The 23,578-nt window shown below is 44.7% G+C and overlaps 1 protein-coding gene and 1 long non-coding RNA gene across 3 annotated transcripts; both read left to right on the top strand.

Moving 5' to 3' along the window:
* The first annotated feature begins 4,098 nt into the window (after positions 1–4,098).
* LOC144114788 (histone H2A-like) lies at positions 4,099–5,271 on the top strand. Its single transcript, XM_077648742.1, has 2 exons — positions 4,099–4,460; positions 4,813–5,271. The coding sequence occupies exon 2, from the start codon at positions 4,820–4,822 to the stop codon at positions 5,243–5,245; it is 426 nt and encodes a 141-aa protein (XP_077504868.1). The 5' UTR covers positions 4,099–4,460; positions 4,813–4,819; the 3' UTR covers positions 5,246–5,271.
* A 3,800-nt stretch (positions 5,272–9,071) lies between these two features.
* On the top strand, positions 9,072–22,084 carry LOC144095767 (uncharacterized). 2 transcript variants are annotated; one of them, XR_013306770.1, is made up of 8 exons: positions 9,072–9,131; positions 9,535–9,605; positions 13,152–13,258; positions 13,388–13,568; positions 15,887–16,001; positions 16,244–16,399; positions 20,120–20,227; positions 21,910–22,084. It is a non-coding gene; the product is annotated as an uncharacterized LOC144095767 (long non-coding RNA). The 2 variants fall into 2 exon arrangements; XR_013306768.1 differs by lacking the exon at positions 9,072–9,131 and having other exon boundaries at positions 9,496–9,605; positions 21,910–22,082.
* The last annotated feature ends 1,494 nt before the right edge of the window (positions 22,085–23,578 follow it).

The following is a 23,578-nucleotide window of genomic DNA, read 5'->3' on the forward strand; positions in this document are numbered from 1 at the left end:
AGACTTACAACAGCAGTCTATATTTCCGTACTTTCTCGAAATTTGTTAAAAAGCGCCTTCAATATTTCTATAAATTAGTACCTTACCTTTTTCCAATGTTCGAAATTTTTGTTCGAGAATGTTGGACATGGATATTCGTGCATAATGTTAACTAACATAATTTTATATTCAAGGCAGAAAGGACAGGTGTGGGCTGTGAAACTGATTCCAGCTACATGCGTTGTTGTCTTTTTCTTTAATACAAATAGTTTATTGAGGCTTTTTTGATGTTGTTCCCAAAACCAGATGGCAGTAGTTAATTAGTCATTTAAGTTGGAATTAAGTAGGGGTGCATTCCTAGGAGCTAAGTTTAAGTAGGGTGAAATAAACGGTTAGTTTTAAATTAAAGTTGCTCAAATGCAGGCGAAGTTATAACACTTGGGAAGGCGTATTTGTTTCATTTCGAAGTCTCTTAGCCAAAATAACTGTATGATGACAGAGCTATTTTTCTTGTTTGAGTCATGTTCATGATTGCATATCTCACTCTGCCAGCTGGCTTCAATTAGTATTCGAGCGGGAAGTGTACATACAGCCTTTGCGAATTATGATCATGGTCTCTTGCGACCATAAAAAGGAGTATAGTTGAAATATGCGGCAGAATATTACTATATGGTACAAATTCACATCACCTTTGGCCATAAACAATATGCAACTCGAATACATCAATGCGCAAGACATGTGCAGGCCTGCGGATTGAGTATATACTGGCCTGAATAGATTCAAAAATAGTTTGCAGCGCTTCAAAAGCGCGATCAGCGAGCGAAAGCGCCCACGCGCCGCAGCATTTCACATGTGAGAGGCCAGTCCGCCGGCTGAGGAGCGGTAGGGTCGCAGCGCCACGATCGCGCAGCGAAGGCAGACAGGAAACACCTTCAGCGCACAGGGCGTACAAAGCGCGAACCGCCGCCGCTACTCGAGCCCAGCCGTGCCACACTAAGGAGGGTTTGTCGTAGCGCCGCCAGGTGGCGGCTCTGCGCGATCTCTCGTACAATGATGAGTACAAGTATCTTGGGGTGTGGATAAATAACGGTGCTTGTAAAAATGCAGCTGTCATGAAAAAATAGGGCACTGTGGAATTACAATAGGTATGAAGTGGCAAGAGGGATCTGGAAAGGGGTGATGGTTCCTAGTCTGGCTTTCAGCAATGCGGTCCTGTGCATGAGACCAGGTGTTTAAGCAAGGTAAGAAATCAAACAACGCGGCGTAGGGAGGCTAGCTTTGGGAGTACATGGCAATACACCAAATCAGGGCGTACAGGGTGATATGGGATGGGCGTCGTTCGAGAGCAGAGAAGCTAGCAGTACGATAGCATTTGAGGAGCGACTGAGAAAAATGGGGGAAAAGCAGTGGGCTTGGAAACTTTTAAGGTACCTGTACATAAGTAATGTTGATACGAAATGAAGAAAGCGAACTAGAAAATTGACAAGCAAATATCTGGACAGCAGTAGGGGGGCAAGTCAGCAATTATCGGCTAAGAAAAAGGTTGAAGAAACAGGGAGGGCTCTGTGGAAAACAGGGATGCTGACGAAATCGGCACTAGGAACATACAGGATCTTTAAACAGGGAATTGCTTAAGAAAAAATCTATGATAATTGTAGGGGAAGCTCTTTGTTGCTTGAGGCCAGGACGGGAGTTTTGCGGACTAAGACATATTGAGTCAGGTACCACGAGATAGACACGTTGTGCGTTGCGTGCGGAGAGGAGGAGGAAATGGCTGAACACTTGATACTTTTCTGTAAATGGCTTCACCCTAGAGTGGAAAGCAGCGAGGCTGATTTATCCAAGGCATTGGGGTTTAAGGACAGTGAATGTAAAGTAGATTTTAAGGGGGTAGAAGTAACCAAGCGAAGGTTATCTGATTGGTGGCTAAAATCAAGACGAGTAAAATTTCACAAGTCATGGCTATAGGTGGCTTGAACCACCACCTGATTTAAAGGGTCCATCCATCCATCCATCCATCCATCCATCCATCCATCCATCCATCCATCCATCCATCCATCCATCCATCCATCCATCCATCCGTCCGTCCGTCCGTCCGTCCGTCCGTCCGTCCGTCCGTCCGTCCGTCCGTCCATCCATCCATCCATCCATCCATCCATCCATCCATCCATCCATCCATCCATCCATCCATCCAATGACTCTAATCTCGCGTAAGGCTGCGTAAGGTGCCTGGATGTCCGCTGGCCTCCACTTTATTCTCGATACGATGGCGAATCAGGGAAATTGAGTGCTCAGCGACGCGGAGGTGGAGAACGGCGGCGAACAGACGGGCGGCGATCGGAGGAGTCGAGGGTCTCGGGAGCCAAAGTACGGTGAAAGGGCTGGGGAAGGCGTAGGCGCAGCCGCGAGGGTCGGCATCGTCAGCGGGGTCAGAATGTCGCAGTTAAAGTCGTGTCAACGACGCATCACGTGGCCTGCAATGCCGTAGGCATTAACTGGAGGTTGTCCGATGTGCGTCATAGGCGAAAACGTTGGGTAGGTGGTCGGGCGGGAGCAAATGGGCTCGACGGGGGAGGTCGAAACTAATGATGTCTTCGACTGGTCACTCCCGCGATCCGGTTAGGATCTGGCAGAGTGGGAGCCGCACTCGCTCCGAGCGCATAGCGAGACTAGTCAAGCCGAATGATTTTAGAGCGGAAGCGCAGGAGGCAGAAGGTGGGCGTAATTACCGGAACCACTACGCTGCACCGCTGCTGATGACAACAGTAGCCGCACGTAAGGTTCCTTGATTACCTTTAGCCACACGTTGCCGCACACAGTTTGCATCGCGGTTGCCGCTTAGCCTGTATCGATCGCTACCCCGGCTTTTCGTCCCACGGGACGCTCATTTTTCGAACATCGCCTTGTGGATCGCACTGTCGTCCTCGTCTGAGCTGCTGCTGGGATCGCTGTTGTCATGCGACAGCAACACAGACCGCGTTCCTAGCGTAGCTATTCGGCGTCTCTTGGACATTTTTCCTCACACAGCGCGGCACCCGCAAAACGCAACACAGCAAGGACGCTACTGATGCGTCAAAAGCCTACACTTACTTCTGCCTACGCGCAGGGGACGCCGAGGCCTCGCGAAATGGCGGAAGTGGCTCTGTTACGTGAACTCATCTCGAAGCCGCCCTCCGACTTTTTTATCGGAGCGCGTCACAGCGCTCTGAGCTGGAGGCGAACGCTCAGAAAGAACCAGCCGAATGTAGTCAGAGCGGCCGGTTTCGACCAGCCGAATGTGCGGTCGCCTCTCAGAGCTGTCTAGAGCGGTCTAAAGCGACCAGCCGAAGACACCATAAACAAACGCTTTATGGCGGGGCTGCCTGACGGCTTCGGCGTAGGTAAGCGGCGCAGCAACGGGAGGCTGGAAGCAAACAGCTGGTGGCTCGAACACCTAGCTGCTCCCGGATCACATGCGCTGAGCGTCGTAGCCAAGTCAGATGGAGGACTCGGGATAGAGGGGAGAAGCGATAGCTGCCTAACCTCCTCAAGGACAAACTACTTGATCTAGAACAGCGAGCTGTCCTCTGTCGCAGCGGAAGGTTGATAAGTGAATTGGTTGCGCAGAGGGTTGCTGACTGAAAATTCGACGTTGGGAAGGGTCACCCTTCCCAGGTGAGCAGAGCAGGAAAACGAAGGTCCGGGCTCAAATAGTTCGCCTTCTCGTCTCGCGCTTTGCGTCGGCGCTGCCGCTGCTGATACTCTTCCTCTTCGCACAAGTATTTTTTTAAGCATTCGTTATCCTACTTTTCAATCACTCATCGCTCACTCTGGGGGAGAGTGCAGCTCAAACCTAATTCAGGCCACGAAGCCGCAGTATACTGCGGCGGTGTCGTTATGATTGCGCGCTTGCTGTGTACTAACCTGCACATATTTTTTATTGTATTGGCGCCCATTATTTTAACGTGATTGAAGCTGCGTACAGTCACCATGGCGCTATGCTCTAGCAATATGTTGGCACTGAAATGGAAGCGGCCGCCATGGCACCGGCAGAAAGCAGACCGTGACTGCAGGTGGCGCCCGTCACTGCAGCGATCCTCATAGTCTGGAGCACAGCAGCAATGGTGTCGGCCAATCACACAACGCTCTAATGCGAGAATATCACCTCGTACTCGGCCCCCAATCTGCTGGCGCCAGCTGTAGCTCCCACTCGAGGGCTGAAAAGTAGCAAGCACGAATACGGATAGCCACTGCGATTACAAAAGGTGGACAGAAACGAGGAGGACGTCAGCGCGCCATTTCGAGAATCCTCTCCTGGCGGAACCTATGCGGTCCTGAAACCTGGGAACGCAGCCTGCCAGTCACGTGACTTCCTGATAGTATATAAAACACCCGCTGCAAGGGTCGCGTGCCCGCAGTCGCCGACGACGAGCGCGATCTGTAGCTTGGCTGACGCTGCACTTCACCCGGCGACTCGGACCAGTACAAGGCGCGCCCAACCGGTAAGATAACGCTTGATTTCGGCATTGAGCCCAGTTCCGTTTAGATGAGACGTGTGTCATGCTTTACTTCAATCAATGAAGGAACTCATACGCCGTTCTTCGAATCACTTGCTCAGTAAAATAGCTTGAATGTGGGAACGCCGGCTTTCGGCATTTTTTTTTTATCCTAATGTCGAGAACGAAAGGGAATATGTGCGCAGCACCTCGACTGCAACGCATCGGCTAAGAATGGCGTATATAGCTACGTAGATACTTGTACAGGCTTTGTCGGTGCTTAATGTTACTGTGCTTCGTGGTTCTAGTATAGCTGCACTGCGCTCCTTTGACTGTTCTCTTCCTTACCACTGCGCAGTCCTGCCATGGCAAGCCGGGGAGCCGGAGCCAAGACGTCCAAGGCACCGAAAGCAAAGTCACGCTCGGCCCGTGCGGGCTTGCAATTCCCGGTGGGACGCATCCACCGGCTGCTGCGCAAGGGAAACTACGCGGAGCGGGTGGGAGCCGGAGCCCCAGTCTACATGGCCGCGGTGCTCGAGTACCTCGCTGCGGAGGTGCTGGAGCTCGCCGGCAACGCGGCGCGAGACAACAACAAGACCCGGATCACGCCGCGTCACATCCAGCTGGCTGTGCGCAACGACGAGGAACTCAGCAAGCTGCTGTCCGGTGTCACCATATCCGAGGGCGGTGTGCTGCCCCACATTCCGGCAGAGCTCCTCCCGAAGAAGTCCGGTGGCCCCTCGCACAACGGCCGCAAAGGCGAACCAGGAGCCGCGAGCCAAGACTACTGATTTGATTTGAGCACGTTTTCCGCTCTAACGGCTCTCAATAAAGTAAGTTGGTTGTCCATAGGTAATCTGCGTACCGCACGACGCCGCACACAGTCATGCGCTTCCTTCCTAGCCTCGTCGAACTGATCGCCAAAACACGGACAAACTGCCTTATTCGTCAGTGTTTCATTGCCTCTTAATTAAGCCGCCGCGGTGCACTGTAAAAAAATTCCGTACCTATAACGTAGACTATGTATGTTTTAAATACAGAACCACTTCTGCTTTCAATGAAATGTAGGGAATGACCGTATATTCAGTCCAGTATTGAAGGAAGCGTCCGTGTTCCTCTGTAGTCGTTGCAGGGAAAAATACTAAACATTCAATTTAAGGGATCAAAACTTAACACGACAGGACGGTTGACCCCATCGACTATGTGTTGCACCAAATGCACTAATAACTTGCTTAAAGGCAGCAAAAACAGAAGATGCTTATGATGTGACGCCACTTTTACACGATGAACTGCTGGCCCGCGGACTATAGGCATCACATGACATCCGATTTTTTATTTGTCTGGTTTACTCTTAGCCAACAATGTCCGCAAACTAGCATGGCGAACGACCGTGAGCATGTCTAATGTGATTAACACAATGAAGAGCCGAGGAAGGGTGATAACGCATTACGTTGCTTCAAGGTTGAGTGATTGGTACAAATTGTGAGCAACGTTAAATAACAAAGGCCTTAATTTGCTATAATGTTAAAAGCTGACTTGATGAAAATATTTTTCGCTACATTGCTAGCCACATGATAGAGTAACATGTAATAAAAATGTTACTGCAACATTTGTTTCCTGTGAGAAATGCTGCATAATGAGGTCAACTGTTAGAAAACATTTAGACACAGACAATGGTTGGACAACTTCTCCAAAGTGAAACTGAACACCAGCTGAAAGTACATTGCAAACATGATGAAAGTGCACAATTTGAAAGCCGAATTTCCATCTGCCATTTGGTAAGGAAATAAACAACTGAGTAAACCAAAAGCATGGGCAAACAAATCTGTGAATGCAGTGCAATGTAGCAGTTACATCTTTGCTACACAACCATTAATCAAAAACACCAACTCCTTCATGGATAACAAAAGCACCGACACAACAACATATTGCTCAATGCAATGTTTAATTTAGTAGGTACCTATTGCCGCCCATTCATGCCTGCTCTTCCTGCAGATAAATGAAACGCCACCAAAAAGCAGCGAGCAGCCATAATTGCTGCAGTGACAAGGAGGATGTGCACCATCGATGCTGTTCCCCCATCCCGAGTAGGAAATAATAGCAGTTTTTTCTGGAAATACTCTGAAAGCACGAATTTTCTATCCATCGTTTACTTAGCTTGCACTGACACGACCCATTGTGTACTCGGTACCTTTGACAAACAAGGGGCCAGCCGATAGGCACACAAGACTGTAGAACCTTGCTGACTTGCAAAAAATCAATGCACAGAAAGAAAAAGCTGACAAAAAAATAAGGAATTCCTTATTTGCACTTTTTATACAATACTAAGAATTGTGGCTAAGATATGGCATGAACATTGTTTTTTTCTGTTCACTTAAACTTTCCAGCCTGTGCTAGCATATTACTGTGATGTAAATAATGAAGCATGCCAGCACTGTACAATATGCTGTAACACTTATGAAATACTCCCCTTCAAGGCTACCGCATGCCTCTTACATGCGGTAAAGTTTAAATCTGCCAAACTAGCTAGTCTGCAAGATGAGACGCCAAGCCTCTGACATCTGGCGATGTGTACCTCCCATGTAATTAGAGTGATTGGAGATGCTCCTTTTTGATGGCATTTCAGTTGCTGGGTGTGGAAGGACCAGATAAGAAGGGCAACAACTAGACACCAACTTTTTAAGCAACATCACAATAAGCAATGTGCCTTAGCTTTCCATCTGTCCAAAAAGGAGTTTCATTTTCTATGTTCTGTGTACACACAACTGCTTGCATGTGCACATTTTGGCTTGCTGGGAGGTGCTTTCCTCTGTTAAACTAGTTTTAACTCTGGCCTCAGTCTTCTGCGCCTTCTTAATTTTTTGCTAGCGTTCACCTTAAGTCGCGTACAAACTCACGCAGATCTCCACTTTTCTACGTTTCCAGCTGTCACATCTTCTCTGCCTTCGTCATGTCCACCACTGCATCCAATGCCTTCAAGTCTGCTGTGTACAATCATTTTAATTAATCTGCCTACACATGTATTTATGTTAGTTGCTCTCCTCTCTTCGATGCCAATTGGCCCTGAGAGTAAATAAGTGAAATGGTAGTCTAATCTAGGTCTGAGCAATCACGCATTATGTTGAGTTTATTTTACCACGTTGGCCAGTAGAGAGTGGAAGGAAAAAAAGCTGCTAAGTGGAGCTCGACATGCCTCTCGACCCCTACACTGGAAAGCAGCAGACACCAAGGCATACGTAATCACCAACAACAACAGAACATGACAAGTGTGAAGTAATTCAGTAACGTTCGTCGCATTTACCACAGTGCATACTCGCTGCTCAGTAATTTATTACCTCATTAGACATTCTTCAGAGTGTACAATTATGTGTTTTGTTTGAACATGGCACCACAGTACAATGACAATCATTAACCTTGTGCCAACACAACATAAAATAAACTTCTGCCCAGTAAATGCATTGCTTACAGTGCCACCACGGCACCTGTTTAGAAAATAAGCTCAAAATATTAGTGACATTAAATTTGAGCAGACGGTAATTCCCCTACCCCCTCCCTAAAAAAATGAAAAAGGGTGCTCTTCCGACGGTACGTTTGTACGCTGTAATATTTGCGAGTCCAACTAACTGTGAAATTCAGATATAGATAATTAACGCCAAAGCATTCGGTTGAATGCGAGGCGCCAGGGCGCGGGCAAACAGTAATCGTCTTCAGGTATCCACTGGTGCCACGCCCTGAGGGCCACTGCTCGGCGAATACCATTCATGGCCACGTTCACATCCAACAAGCTTGTCACAAACATCACACAGGTGATGATGCAGCAGCAGTTCATCATTGCTGTTGGCCAGTGCTGAATTTTTTGGCGTGATAAACGGAATCATCCACCGAAACGCGCGTCGACTGTTACTCGCCAGATTCTTGCAGTCCCACGAGGGAGAGCAGCTTTTCCGTCGGCTTCAAGTCTCCTCTTTCGTGCAGGGCCACTGGCATTGTAACGCACATTCTGCATGATCGTTTTACTACGCACCGATGCCGCACGGGACAGCGAGCTGTTGTATGTACGCTCCAATGCAGCGTTCCGGCCACACACATACACACACACACATACTAAAGACACGCAACGCACAGGACGCACGCAGCGAACACGGAAGAACAAAAAACCATTCCATTGCGCCTGTTCACTCAACTCCACACTGCGCTAACTGCGCACATGTTTCCGACTGCGGGCTCGGCTAGCGCTTCGACTTCGCCATGGCTAGCCATGGCCAAGCTGCGCTGCCGCTGGTGGTAATAACGTTCATGCAACGAAAAGAAAAAACAATATATCAAACGATTCAGGTTGTCAGCTAAAAAAGCTACCGTAAAATTAAATACATCTTATATGTTTTTACCGTTGTGCGCCTTTGCGACATCAGCGACGTGAGCTTGAGCGCGAATACGCGAATGGCGCTATGAATTTCCCGTGTTGCTCCGTAAATTGCAAATGGCGCGGCCAGCGCGGCTGCGCCGCTAACTTTTAGACATGCTTGCAGAGGTAATCGGTGCGAACAGTTGGAAGTTCAGTCGACTGGAATTGCTCAAGGAAAGTCAGCGGCACTGCATTTTTATTGTTTCTGTGCATTGCGAGTGACTGGCGGCAGCCACTCGGCAACGTCTCCGGTTTGGCGAACTTGTGAGAAGGTGAGCTCTTTGTTCTCAAATTTTGAAAGCGGTTTTTTGTTTGTATTGTAACCCTGCGTCTCGTCGCATGTTATGTTCACGATAACATCAGTACAACGTGCATGCGCTTTCTGTCTCTATTTAGAGTAATATTGGTCGATCAGCGTAAACTTTTGGATTCAATTAAGCACGAACTGTCCATGTTGGTACTGCGTGTCGAATGTGTTTTGAGATGATTCTGAGCGGGAGATGGTGTTCTGATAATTTGTGTACTACCAGATATAGTCTAGACATTTGAAACCATTTATCACACTGAAACAAAGTTGGAAAACTGTTTTGTGTTCATCTGCTGTCCTTAAACTTGACTTTTCGGCAATCATTCGCATGGCTCTTTTGGATCTGGAAAATTGACTACTGTTGCCAGGGGTGCCTGGTAGCAGAGCTCCTGGGGACGCCCAGTGGGTCATTTGTTTGTCCAAGTGCCCAGTACCAAAGGTACCATTCCTGACATTTTTTCCCAGTCCGTTAACCGCATATTCCTTGCAAAGATTACAGTATGTAATCAGGTAGTAAAAAAATTGGTAACTTTTGCATATTTCAGAACAGTTCAGAGAAATGCACATGCAGCATCAGTATTCTCTCGGTAGAATTTCTGAGACCTGGATTCATTTCTTCTAGGACTGTGGCAAGCAGTAGGTCATGTACATAAATTTATTTTCCTCTGGTGCAAAGTAAAGAGTGCAAACGTCATAAGACAAGTCTCTAGTCTGTTTCATTCTCACTGCATTTGGCCAAAGCATAATATGAAATGCTGTATGTTTTATGCCCTAGTTTCCTTTACATTTTGAGCAGTAGATATTGACAGTGAATAGCAAGGCAACTCCACTCGCTGACGGTTTTGCCTTCGGCAGCAAAACAGGGAATACCTTACCCCATGTGTTATCTCGACAGACTGAAAACTGCGATGGACAGCTGCGTCCACAGCTGCTATCACCTCCCAAGTGCATGCGCTCGTAAGACACATAATAACTCTGGATTGCCATTAACATAGCCTTGCTCATTGCAGTTGCCGATAAACACCTCATAAGTGGTACTATTATGCACTCTTTTCTTTGGCACTATGTATGAGCTTCTGTTTTCGCGCTTTCTAGAAATAATGCATGCAGTTTTGAACTGCGAAAAGAGAATTTACGTTTAACTAGATTGTCATGTCAGTATGTTACAGCCAAATTGTACATTGATGTCAGTGCTGGTGGTTTCTTTTCATTATTTTAGGAGAATGTTATAATTTTACCTATAGCAAATAATAGCCCTCACTAATTAGCTGATTTTGTCATGTCCAGTATTCTGATATGCTAAGCCACCAAAGCATGATTCAGAATGTTGTCAGAACTAAAGGCACTGAGTCTTTCGTGTCAGTAAAAAATGTGCTTTATACCCCTGTCACATGGCATTCCTCGAAGGCCTTTCCAGCAAAGGCACCATTTTTCACCAAAGGAGCGAAAGCTTAAAGGAGCAGTGATGCAGCTACACGGTGCAGCCCAAAGGTGAAAGTCGTTCAGGCTTAGCACCCGCTGCTATACTCGAGGTGCCTGAAGTGAGTGTTCTAAAATTAAAGTGGTGTATTCTGTTCATTCGTTGAGCTTTGACAATTTTTTATTCTGATTGCTTCCTTAAAAGTACTGCAACAGCTACTCTCATCAGCAGGAGCAGGTTTTGTACGTGTATTGCCTTGGCCTCCATGGGCGCTTGGTGTTGCCGCAACACTTTCACTGTCTTGAAATTTGAACATAAAACATAAACACCCGTACAAAAACCAAAGCCAGACACACCTTTCGTATTTGAAAAAAATGTTTTCAAACATTATTAGCTTATGTATTTTTTTTATTGCTTTTACTTTTTGACTTTGGATGGTACTGCGATCACAGCTTCTCGAATGCCGCGTCTTCGGGCTCTGAAGGTCTCGGTTGAGCGCCTTCGCCTCCAAGGCCCTTAGCGACAAAGGCGCAACATTTGTACCGGGTAGCTGCACTCCTTACGCATTTGGATATGATTCTCAAAGGCCTTTGCGGTGCCCGTGTGACAGGGGTATTAGTGTGGTATGGCTGCTTGAACACCTGTCCCTGGTATCTCACAAACTGAATAAGGAAGGGAAAAGCCTCAGGGTGCTTGCCGACGTTTCGACAAGAGGACTTGTCTTTGTCTGGCAAAGTGTTCATCATTGGTGGGGTTTAAATAAGGTTTTCACTTCGAGGCGAAAGGACTGTTGTGTGGTACGAGGGTGCGATATGGGAAGGGCATTACGATGGGGAGCATGAACCTTGACCAGGCATGATAGCTGCTAAAGAAGATTAACCGGTTGACCTGCAAAACTGTGAAAACAAAAAAGCCCAATTCAGTAGAAACGAATCTCGGGGTATGGAGTGTGGATAGTGGGCTTGAATGGCTTTATGTCCAGCCACAACAGGTGGCTTGGTATGGCTGGCTGCCTTTTCCTGAAAAACTAGGATAAAGGAATTAAGGAGCATGGCAGAATAAAATACCAGGGGGGGTGAGGGGGCAAAATAATTTGAAGTAAAAAGAGAAAATGAGGGCAGGTTCGGAGAAAAGGAAAAAAGAAGGGGGAGGAGTATGGCAGCCAAGGTTCCGAGAAGTGATGTCAGGAGGTGCAGGGCGTAAGGTTAAAGTATAACGATAAATTAAAGAAAGCAGGAAAGGAGGGGGAAAATGTGGGTTGGGAAACCTCTGACCATGTGCAAGGCCTTTTCAAATAATTATGCCAATTCCGGAATGTACAGAGCTGGCCACATTTAGTGCAAACATGTGAGCGCATGGCCGCACTCTTTAGAGGTCCACTGTGTGCGGCGCAGCCACTCATCGCTGCAAAATGGCGCAAGAGGAGATGCACCTGGATGTGGTGCTTCGTGTCATGTTACACTTCGATGTGTGGCAATGTCAGACACAGTGGCCCAAAGAGCACAGCCATGTGCTCGCGTGTTCGCACTAAGAGTGGACAACCCTGTACTTGATTCTAAGTTTCCTCTGTATATGTTAACCCCAGATGAAAACAAGTTGTCTTGTCGAAACGGCAAGCACCCTGAGATTTTTCCTTCCCTTGTTCACTTTTTGAGTATCAAGAAACCATCTGCCTACTCTCTCTGTACCATGCACTCCACATCTTGTACGGTTATCTTTGTATACACCAGTGATAAATCATGAAGGAAATCAAGGGATTTGTATTGCTTAACACTTACTTTAAAGCTATATCATGAGGGTATAGTTGAAAATGTGCTACGGGGGGGGCTTGGTTGTGTGTCGTGACTGGTTTCTCTTTATCAGGGCTACTTGACAGCCACCATGAAACGCAGGCTTTTGAAAAGTCGTTCCTCATATAAAAGAGCGTTTCCACTGTTACAATGGAAATGTTATTTGCTAAAAACTTCAATCATTGCAGTTCAGGGATTGATATTTTTCAAATAACTAACCTGAAGTTCAAAACATGCAGAAGGAACTATGTAACTTTTTTCCTGCCTTAAAAACCCAGTACTTATTTGCCAGTTTCAGCAAGCAGAGGTCTGTTTCATGGCACATACTTTCCACTACCTTGCATGAAAATTGTGCAGTACAGGCCCACCATAAAACTAGGGGCATAGTATACTGCTTGTATGCAACTACTTTGGCGTTAGACCATGCATAGCATGGTCTTAAAGTTATTCTTTTCATTTGCAACTGGTTCATAAAAGGCCTATTCTGGCAAAAGGCATTTAGCAAAATTATCTTCCTCTGAATGCTTCTAAGGATAACTTTAGTTCATTCAGGAAAATATATATTGACAATATCTCTTAAAGGCATGATTGTCCATATTAGCTCTTGTTACCTCACAGTATTTAGTTTTGTGCCTCCAGCATCACTGACTTGCATCATATGTTAAATAGAGTAGTAAAAAGCTCGCTGTTAGTTTAAACCACAACTCATGATGGGGCTGTGCACTTTTTGTTGTGTTACATGAAATATACTTATGTATGAAACAATTTCTTTCAGCTGCACCTCACATGATTCAAATTCCATCAGAAGAAAGGCTGCAACACAACATTGCTCACTACCTGTTGCTTTCCCAGCACATAACATGCCATAACAGCACATAGCAGGTAAGATGTGAACAAAAACAGTGCATGTATATGTTCCACACATGCATTTTGTGTACTACCAACACTATGATATGATTAACTATGTCATGTAAGAGAGAGCACACAAATCATTTTTTGTATATATTGCAGCATGGTTATTTCAAGTTTTAAACTGGCCATTGAAACGACCCATTGTATCACCGCTGGTTACCCGATGGCACTGGGGATCGAACTCCACACCTACCGCTTGCGAGGCAGATGCTCGGACCACTAGGCCACTCCTGCGGTCCCCCCACTGATGTTGCTTACACCAGGCGCTGTTAAAGCCCCGGTATGTATGTTAAATGCATTTTAGAAAACCATTCACTTCCAAAGTACCATTTCATCTTTATAGCAAAACCACAGTTCGCCTAGCTAGACAAACCTGCTGCATACAAGCCAGCAGAAGGGTTGCACATACATGCTTCGTTAGGAAAACATAAAAATCAAGCAGAGCCTGCCCTTCATGGTGCATTATACCCTGATTTTGAGCAATGATCAAGATAGGCAGATGGTCATTTCATTGAACTTTTGCATGATACATTCGTAGAATCGAAAAGACAAGTACTATTGCAAAATCTTCAAACAGTGTTTATTCTCAGAGAAAACATATCATGAAAAAAGTGTTGGATTAGTTATGGTGCACCTTGTATGGGGAAAGGGGCTCCCACTTTGTGAAAGGCTTAATTTTGGAATAACGACAGCGTTTAAACTAGTTGGGTTACCATGTTTAGATAGTGGATGTGCTCAAAAAGACACTGGAAGTAAGCGCACTGTGTGGAAATCTCTGTATCCTAGTCTTTTCGAGCGCTTTCACGATCTAAACTTAATTTTGCAAGAGAGCAAGGAAAACAAATATTTAAATTCTGATAATTAAGGATAAAAGATCATGTTTCATTGTGTTGCTTAAAGTGTACATTGTATCACTATTGCTGTATTGCAGCACTTCTGTCGTTGCCTTGCATTGCAGCCTCTTGACTTTTGTTTATATAATAGGCAGTCCTTTTTTTCATTCGATTGCAACACTTTAGGAGTTACTACAGAGTTGCGTGGTAGCGAACTCTCAGATTAACGGTTTGTATTATTACGCCCGCATAACTTGCTAAGTGTTTCACTGCAGTCTTGTTACTAGAACAGCCTCTTGAAAGTATTCAGCCTGGTGGTCATTGAGGGTGACTGTTCACATATCAAAATGCCGGATCAGCTGTATACTCTTTACAGCTACCAGAACTATGGTACATTTCATGACATGCTGGCTGAAGAGTGCTGGAGCACCAGACTGGGGATTTGGATGAAACAATTTTCAAATGTGTGCTCGGTATCACGCTGTTTTGTTCCAGTTGTGGAGAGGTTTTCTTTTCATATTTGTTCTGTCAAACATTTAAATTTTGGGCAATATGTTGTTGCCTTTATCTTGTGTTCTCTTTGTTGTTGAGGTTTAGTATTTTTGGCACAAGCACTCCACTCTATTACTTTTCAGTATAATTTAAAATTTGTAGGGCACGTCATGAAGAATAATACTTCTACTTGAATAATCTGCATGTGTTTATGTTCTCATTGTTGATATAAAAACTTAGTTGAGACAGCTTGTATTTTAGCTCTGGCTAGAATTTTTAGGAGAGCCTTAGTAACATAATCACATGACCAACACAAACTTGGTATTATTGTTTGTGCAATGAAAAACAGTTTTAAAATAGTTATTAACAGCTGTCAGTGTAGGACTGGCCTAAAATGTTTTGTGCTCTATGTAGCTCTTCTCTGAGGCAGGATTAATTCATCTGCACCTGCAGCCTGATACCGCCAAGATACCAATTCTTGGGTGAACTTATGATTTTTTTTCACTGAGCAAACTTGCATCATCTTGAAGCATGGAACTTGAGCTGATTCTTAACAGCTCTAGTGTAGCGAATTTCATTATCCTCAATGCTTAGTTTACATTCACCTCAGGACAATGGCCTTTTCCAGTTTAATTATCTGTGTCTTGCACCAGCTACATGCCACACTATCAGAAATCACCTAATCCTATCTAGTGAGCTTATAATCAGCTATCTCCTGCTATATTTTCCTTAGGGTGAAATTCATTTTGTTGCGATACAATGCACAAGCTGTTTCCTGGCGTGGTGCTCAGCTTATCTGGAATGAAATGCTTGGGAAATGGGTCTCTGATTTCACCTTGAGTAGACGAAATTAACTTGTGCTAAGTCACTCTTTGGCCACAGATGCCCTTGTGCCATTAAAATCCATCAAATTCATTATGTTGCCCTAAGATACCATTGGTGATTCATTCTCTGCATTGTATGCCCTGGCCAGATCCATTTTCTTCTTTTAATTTCTGCCAGAATATTAACAACTTCCTTGTTCATCCCTGTTATGGTTTCACTTGGTCAGTTGTTCTATTAATAATTATAATCACTTTATTGAAAACATATTTTGGGCTAAATGGCATCAGGTTTGCCACTCTGCATAATGATATATATGTTTGGTCTTGTATGTCTTTACTTGTGTAGTAATGTTTATTTTGTGCTCACTGTCTAAACAACCTTATTTGCCTATGATATCCTAAGCCCTTCTATACCTATTTTCCTTCCCCCTGGCTCTTTTTCTTTTCAGTCATTCCTCCTCTTTCCTTTACACCGGCCATTGGTCACAAGGCTGCTGTGGGAACGACAGTCAGCACTGGGCCCTTTTTTGTTCATGGAACCTGCACTGCTACTATTAGCACATAGTACGTTATCAGTATTTTTGTGATACTGCATTTATTGTTATTTATGAAGTAGTTGGCTAAGGCAATGGTAGCAGTGTTGGATATTGCAATATATTAAGCATATATCTCACTTGCAATATATCAGTGTGTTCACTATTACACTACCCTCTATTTCTTTCAGTTCAGTTATTTGGCTATAGATATATTGTGCTGCTTTCCTAGTTTAGTCCACTCAAACTAAAACTTTGCTCTTTGTGTCACAGGTAGAATCTACAATGATTGCTGCTCTGTGTCTTGTAAGCAGGAGGCAGTGTTCAATGGAGCCATGAACTTTCCTTGGAATTGAAAAGCCTTTGCCATATTATGCGCTGAACCACGAGTGTGAAGAGGAAAATGTCATGCCTTGGATTTCTGCAGAGGTGAGCCATTGCGGTGAATCCACCAGCGCGAAAGACAGGGATGAGAAAGGAGACAAGACAGGTGCTGACTCGCGACTATAGTTTATTGGCGTGAATAGGGAATATATAAAAAGCCAAGCAATACCATAAACCATGTAGTTACAGATAAGCATACAGGACAACATGAGTCAAAAATCGCCCTCAACATTTCCCTGATCGAGGTAGTCCAACTCATTGTGTGTTAACACGATAGACAAAACACACATTCTTCACGGAGTCATAAGATGTGTCTAGCCTCGATAATCTCCCATTTAATCTCTCTGAATTTACTGCCAAAATGCGTGTTGCCAAAAGGAAAGGGTAGCAGACTTCACATCCCGTGCAATGTACAGCAGAGTTACCCCAACCACCTAGCCAAGCCCCTACCCTCTTGTGTTCCTGTAGTCTTACATTCATACACCTTCCAGTTGCACCTACGTAAACCAGACTACAAGATAATAATATTTGATACCACATTCATTTTACAAGGTACATATACATTTCACTCTACACGTGTACTTTTCTCGAGCCACATTCACAGAATTATTCTTAAAATTTTACATGCTTTAGACAACGTATTAGGGGCCGAGAAAGCCACTTTTACATCATACCTTCTGGCCACATTTTTCAAATTTTGCGACAATTTATGTACATACGGTAACACAACTGGTCTTTTGGCATCTCGCTGGCTGGCCCCAGCCAGATTGTGCCGGTCGCCGCAAAACTGTCTCAGCTTCTTTAACAATTTATCATATGCTCTTGCAGTAACAAGGTTTGGAAATCCTGCGTTCGTTAACCTTAAAATCTGCTCTTGGAAACTAGTCGTCATGCTGTGAAAGCATAATTTCATCAATTCTGAGCCCGCGCTAGAAAGTGCAATGCTATCTTTCACTAGTTTGGAATGGTCGACATGTAGCCAGGTAGCAGCTTAACACTCGCCAGCACACATGAAGTGTGCTGAACATCAAGGTAAGGTCCAGAAACCACAGCTCTTTTTCTTGGGACATTTGCTCCAAGGTAAACCTGAGATAAAGGCCTTGCTCCTTAAACAACTTGAGAAGATGTACAGGTCCCGAACTATCACAACCTTTATAAAAGACCAGAAAATCATCGACATAGCAAAAGATTTTTCCCCCAGCCCATGCACATTCTAGACAATTATTCTATCCACCCTACTCAAGAAAATATTGCTTAGCACAAGGTCAACCTTTGAACCACTACATATTCGAGACTTTAGAACACATACCGCACTGCACTACTCTACAAACATGCTCTTCAAATAAATGCTATTCAATAACATGCTCTTCAGATAAACTTCAGAAAAGGATTCATGCAAAATTATCTCTGGTTATTTGCAAAAGCATCTGTCTACTTCGCATCTTGAAGATCCATTTCTTGTACTCGATTCGCAGTGTGGTTGAGTATCTTAAGAATGACAATCCAGCGGATTGTCTTGTGATTAGTGTCGATGTAGAACTATTTTATTCTATCCCGTATGAAGATCTTGTGAAAAGCTTATGAATGTGTATATCGGAGCACAACGATGAGCTCGTGTTTAGGAATGGGTGTGTAACATGTCTTTTTTGGCACTTGCCTCCTTTTATTTGAAGTGAAGAGCATGTTTGTGGAGTATGGCAGTGCGGCATATGTTCAAAAGTCTGTTAAATGTATCGATTCGAAGGTTGCCCCTGTGCTAAGCAATATTCTCTTAAGCAGGGTGGAAGGAATGATTGCCAAGAAATTGCATGGGCTGGGGGAAATCTTTCGCTACGTCTATGATTTTTTGGTCTTTTACAAAGGTTGTGATAGTGTGGGACCTGTACATATTGTGAACTTGTTTAAGGAGCAAGGCCTTTGTCTTAAGTTTACCTTGGAGAAAATGTCCCAACAAAAAGAGCTGCGGTTTCTGAACCTTACCTTGATGTTCTGCACACGCCATGTGTGCTAGCGATATTCACCCAGGAGTGTTAAGCAGCTACTTGACTGTTGGTCGAACGATTCTAAGCTAGTGAAAGATAGCATTGCGTCGTCAAGTCTAGGCTCGGTATTGGTGAAGCCATGCTTTTACAGCGTGACAACTGGTTTCCAAGAGAAGATTTTAAGGCTAATGAAAGCATGATTTCCCAACCATGCTATTGCAGAAGCGTGCGATAAATTGTTAAAGCCGAGCATATAAGATTGGGCAAGTTGGTCTGACATGCTAAAGATAAGAATGGCGCAGCATCAAGTTACGAGGACAACAGGAGAGCACACCCATGCACAAGTGCCATCCTTGGAGCGGATGCAGAATCTAAGAGCGTGTACTTGACATTCAGCGTTGGCAGCCAAGGATCAGGCTCGTTCAATCTTTAGCGTTCAAATCCGTGTTTCCTTGACTGTCAACGCTGAATGTCAAGCACGCGCTCTTGGATTTTGTATCTGCTCCAGGGTTGGCACTTGTGTGTGGGTGTGCTGTCCTGCTTTCCTCGTTACTTGATGCTGTGCCATTCTTCCCTTTAGCATGTTAAAAGCTGAAAAAACCCCTCGCAGGGTCTGGCATGATCAGGCTGGGGCCAGCCAGTGAGATGCCAAAAGACTGACTGTGTTGTTGCAGATTGTTGCAAAATTTGAAAACTGTGGCCAGAAGGTATGATGTAAAAATGGTGTGTTCGGCCCCTAATAAGTTGTCTACAATCTGTAAAATTGTTAATAATTTTGTGAATTTCGTTAGGGAAAAGCACATGTGTCGAGTGAAACGTGGCAACATATATGTGCCTTGCAACCATTGCATGCATTGCATACCATTATCATGTGGTTGGGTATATGTTGGTGAAACTTGAATGTGTATCAATGTAAGACTACAGGAGCATGAGAGGTATTTGGATATTGGTAGGGGTTGTAACTTATCTGCATATTACAAGGGATGTGAAGGCTGCTAGCCATTCCTTTCGGCAACACGCATTTTGGCACTACGTTCACAGCAGATTAACCAGAAAATTATCGAGGCTAGACACATCTTATGACTCGGTGACGAATGTGTGAGTGTGCTGCCCATAGCGTTAACATGCAGCGGGTTGGACTGTCTAGATGAGAGGAATGTTAAGGGCAATCTTTTACTTATGTTGTGATGTAGCTTATGTGTAATTGTGTAGTTTGTGGCGTGTGGCTTTTCTGTATATACTCTGTTCACTTCAATAAACTTCAGTAGCGAGTCAGTGCCTGTTTTCTTTCTTTTCTCGTCCCTGTCTCGTGCTGATAGATTCAAGTACTTGTAGAGTAGATTCACTGAATTGTGTACTTGCAGAGGCTTGTGAAAAAATGAGAGGAATTTTCTTTCCTTTATGCGGAATGGAAGGTTGAAATTTTTTTACTTAAATGTTTGCAGCATTAAATTCTATTCGGAAAGGTAAAACCCACTTTATTGTACATTTTGTGTGCAATGGTGCCGGTGGCTGCATGCAACTGAAAACATTCGTCCAGGTTATCTAGCTAGCGTCCTTCTTCCTTGTGCCACATTTTCTGAAATAATATTTTGTCAGATTTATTTCAATCAGAATTTCTAAGAACATATTGGTGATCACATAATTTGGTGATCACATATGACATAATTCAAAGCGTGATCATTGGTATTTTTTAGTCTGGGGCAGTACAATGAGAAGTACATAGTATATAGTAAAATTAAATATGACCAGTCTAACATAAACAAAACTACTTTTTTTAAAGGAAAATTTTGCTACCGAAGTGCTGGAGTGACATGGCATTATGAAGACGTGGACAGTGTGCTGTATTCATGATGGCACGAGAACTTGCGTACAGTGCTTCAGGTAACTGGTGAGTACCTTGGTGCTGTGCTTCTGCTAATGTAGCCAAATTATGTTTTTAATCTAAGAGCGTATCTGAAAGCATAAGCAAAAATTGAGTAGTATTTAGATATTCTTGCACCAGATACCACTGTGAGAATTAGTTATTAATGATGTGTCTCACATGTACCCTTGTCTGCTGAATATAGTAAGCATGGCTTTCGAGCTGAGTGCCTCCGACGTATGAAAAAAAAATGGCCACTGGGCTGCTCCACAACGCGTGGAGCAGCCCAGTGTAGCACATTCAGGCTTCATGGAGTGGAGAATGAAGGCAGTAAATAATTTAAGAGTAGAAAACACAGCACAAACCACAGGACCAGGAAACTGACAGGACACACCGACCCTGATGACACTCTTTGCATGAAGGGTGTTATAAAGTTGCCTGTCATGTAGAGCAAGATGGAGGTCGCACAGGACGGGTGTTAAATATGAGTTGATGCAGACACCTGTCATTACGTAGTACTCACTGTAGAACTCGAGCAAGAAGCAAAGGTAACAGCTGAGCATGGCCACTCTTGTGCTTTCCTCCGCAAGCAATCTAGAATTGCACTTAGAAATCTTTTATGCTTTCTCTTGACATATACATCATTGCTGCATGTGGCGAGGAAAAGTACATACCCTTGATGTCAAGTGACAGTGAACTCACAGGGCTGGTAACAGCTCACTGAGGTGTTGTGGTATATCGACAGGGCACCTCATGAGAACAAAGAGCCCTTGAAGGAATTCTCTCAAAGTTTGTTGCCACATGGACCTCTTCGTAATCAATGACTCTAAAAGGCAAGCCTTCCTTTAGTGTCACAAAAAAAGGCCTAGGACATGGGTCTTTTTGCTTCTCCATTAGTGCCAAAATGTTTGCTAGCGAGATCTTTCGCAGATATATAATTATTTCACAAAATGTCAAGAAGGAGACTGAAGCTGCACCAATCAGTACCAGTAAAAAACTTATCACATCTGTTCAAAAAGCAGAAAGACTCATGCCTTCATCCTTATTTTGCATCAGACACATGAGGACACTTCGTCTTTCTGGGTCATCATTTTAAAAAGGTTCACATGGCAACGGCCTTTGGTTAAATTTCTGCCAAGAGCCCTTTTTTTGAAACTTGAGCATCCGTTCCTTGTGAGGCACACTGCAGAGATATTGGAATGCCATAATAAAAAGCGTCATAATCTGCCGCAATGGGCATGCCCGGGGACTTTCACTTCGTCTTGTCTTGCCTATAACAAATTGGATGGACGATAAATTCGGCAAGCGTCTCCCACCTTTTTCAGATGTTACCAATGTTCCTTGCTCGCTAAGTTGCGCATTTAGTACTATGTACAGAAAGGCACCTGCATTGAATTGCATCTGGCCCCCATCCTGAGCTACTTTCTATTTGCACAAAATGATAAGCAACTGTAAAGACTTTCATGCGCACAGTGCCGCCCGGGAAAGCGCATTTTGTCTGCTTCTTTCTGGACCTGTGGTTTTTACTGTTTACTGTTATGAGAAATGAATTTTGGGCAATAAATTATAACTGGTTGGTTCTTGGTGAATGGCTTTTGAAAGCTTCTACGAAAGCCGATTGTTCAATAGCGGATGGTTGAAATGTATTTATGAAATTTATATTTGGTGTTGTGTGACCACTAAATGAGGATTTTTTTTATGCTTTTCAGATGGATCTGACAGCAATGTGCAGATGTACAATGTGTGTAGTTTGCCATGAAAATAAAACGTATGTACTTGTACTCACCCAAACACTTACCACTCTTTCATTCTAAGCTGCATTCTTTGTACGTATGCACTACATAATATGCGTAAAGGAAAGCCTTGTACATAATACTTATTTCTTCGGCACCTGGACGGCTATATCTGCAGTGAACATTGCGGGCAGAAGCTATACGAAGACGCATGTTCATGTACTACAGAAAGTACATAATTACAATACAGATAATTTCCGCTCTAGATGAAATGACTTCCGAGTAAACGGAGGACGTATGCATACACATTGCAGAAACTTCAATAAGAACAAAACATAAGCATTCGTTGTGAAAAAACGATTTCGGTCTCGTGCATAGCATGGCTTAACTTTCCGTTACCAAGAATGTGACAGTCGTCATACGGAGTCTCTGTTTCTGACATTTAGTCCGTACCTCATGTTGCGGAAAACCCTCCGGCAACGCATTACCAGCGGGTTTCTCTGTACTGCGGAGCATTTTTTTTTACAGTGGTTATGGCGCTCTGCTGCTGGCCCGAAAGACGCGGGTTCGATCCCGGCCGCGGCGGTCGAATTTCGATGGAGGCGAAATTCTAGAGGCCTGTGCGCTGTGCGATGGCAGTGCACGTTAAAGAACCCCAGGTGGTCGAAATTTCCGGAGCCCTTCACTACGGCGTCTCTCATAGCCTTAGTCGCTTTGGAACGTTAAACCCCCATAAACCAGCCTCTTAATTGTACTATCGTGAGCAAAATCAAGGGACCCCTGCCAGCACGCGCCGGTCTCTGCACCAGGGGTGCTTCGTCAGGCGGCGCTCGTGTGCAGGGCCGGCAAGCGCAGGCAGCGGTATCTTAATTTTGCTCGCGAGAGTACGAGACCTTTAAGTATATACGGTTTGCAATCTGTTTCCCGAAAAAAAGAACGCTCATTCAGCGCCTGCTAACTCAATCGACAGTCTCGGACGAGCAGGTACGCCGGCGATATCTGCATGCAGAATCGGTAACCAGTAGAAGAGATCGGCAAAAGCGCCGACTCAGGTACTTGGAATTCATCTGTCACGCTTCTTTAATGCCTCGGTGACGCAAATCGCCGAGCACTGCCTGCTCTGCAGACGTGTTTCGCTGGCTCCTCTTTTCACCTTTCCACGGCGGAAATCGCTCTTTCTTACCCAGTCGAGGGCGCTCAATTTTGCGCTGCGTTGCGATCACGTGAAGGCGGAATTTCGTGGACGCCTCCGACAAAGAATGTCAGGCCGGTGCGTTGTTCGCTTGCAACCCCCCCCCCCCCCCCGCCCCAGAAAAGCGATATCTGCTTATTTTTAAACTTTAAATATCCCGTAGTGGCTGGTGTAATGCCACAGTGAATGCCAATAAAGAAAAATGGTAACAACGATATCCGAGCGCGGGGAGCGGGGCTTTCAATGCCGCAGCTGTCTCAAACGCGTCCCGTGACAAGCTTGTGGCCTCCGGGGCCTTGTCGTGCAGAACGCCGCCCCACAAGATTTCTGCCTTTGTTGAAAGAGCATCTTCTCGGTAGTATCTCTGTTTATGTTCTTATCGCGTCTCATCTGTCCATTTTCTCTGCCGGCTAGTTGCTCCCCGAGTCATGTACTTATAGATGGTTGAACAGT

The sequence above is a fragment of the Amblyomma americanum genome, chromosome 1 (assembly GCF_052857255.1).
Source record: "Amblyomma americanum isolate KBUSLIRL-KWMA chromosome 1, ASM5285725v1, whole genome shotgun sequence".
NCBI lineage: Eukaryota > Metazoa > Arthropoda > Arachnida > Ixodida > Ixodidae > Amblyomma > Amblyomma americanum.

Excerpts from the sequence above, each read along its gene's own strand:
- LOC144114788 (XM_077648742.1), top strand. The coding sequence starts at position 4,820 with ATGGCAAGCCGGGGAGCCGGAGCCAAGACGTCCAAGGCACCGAAAGCA.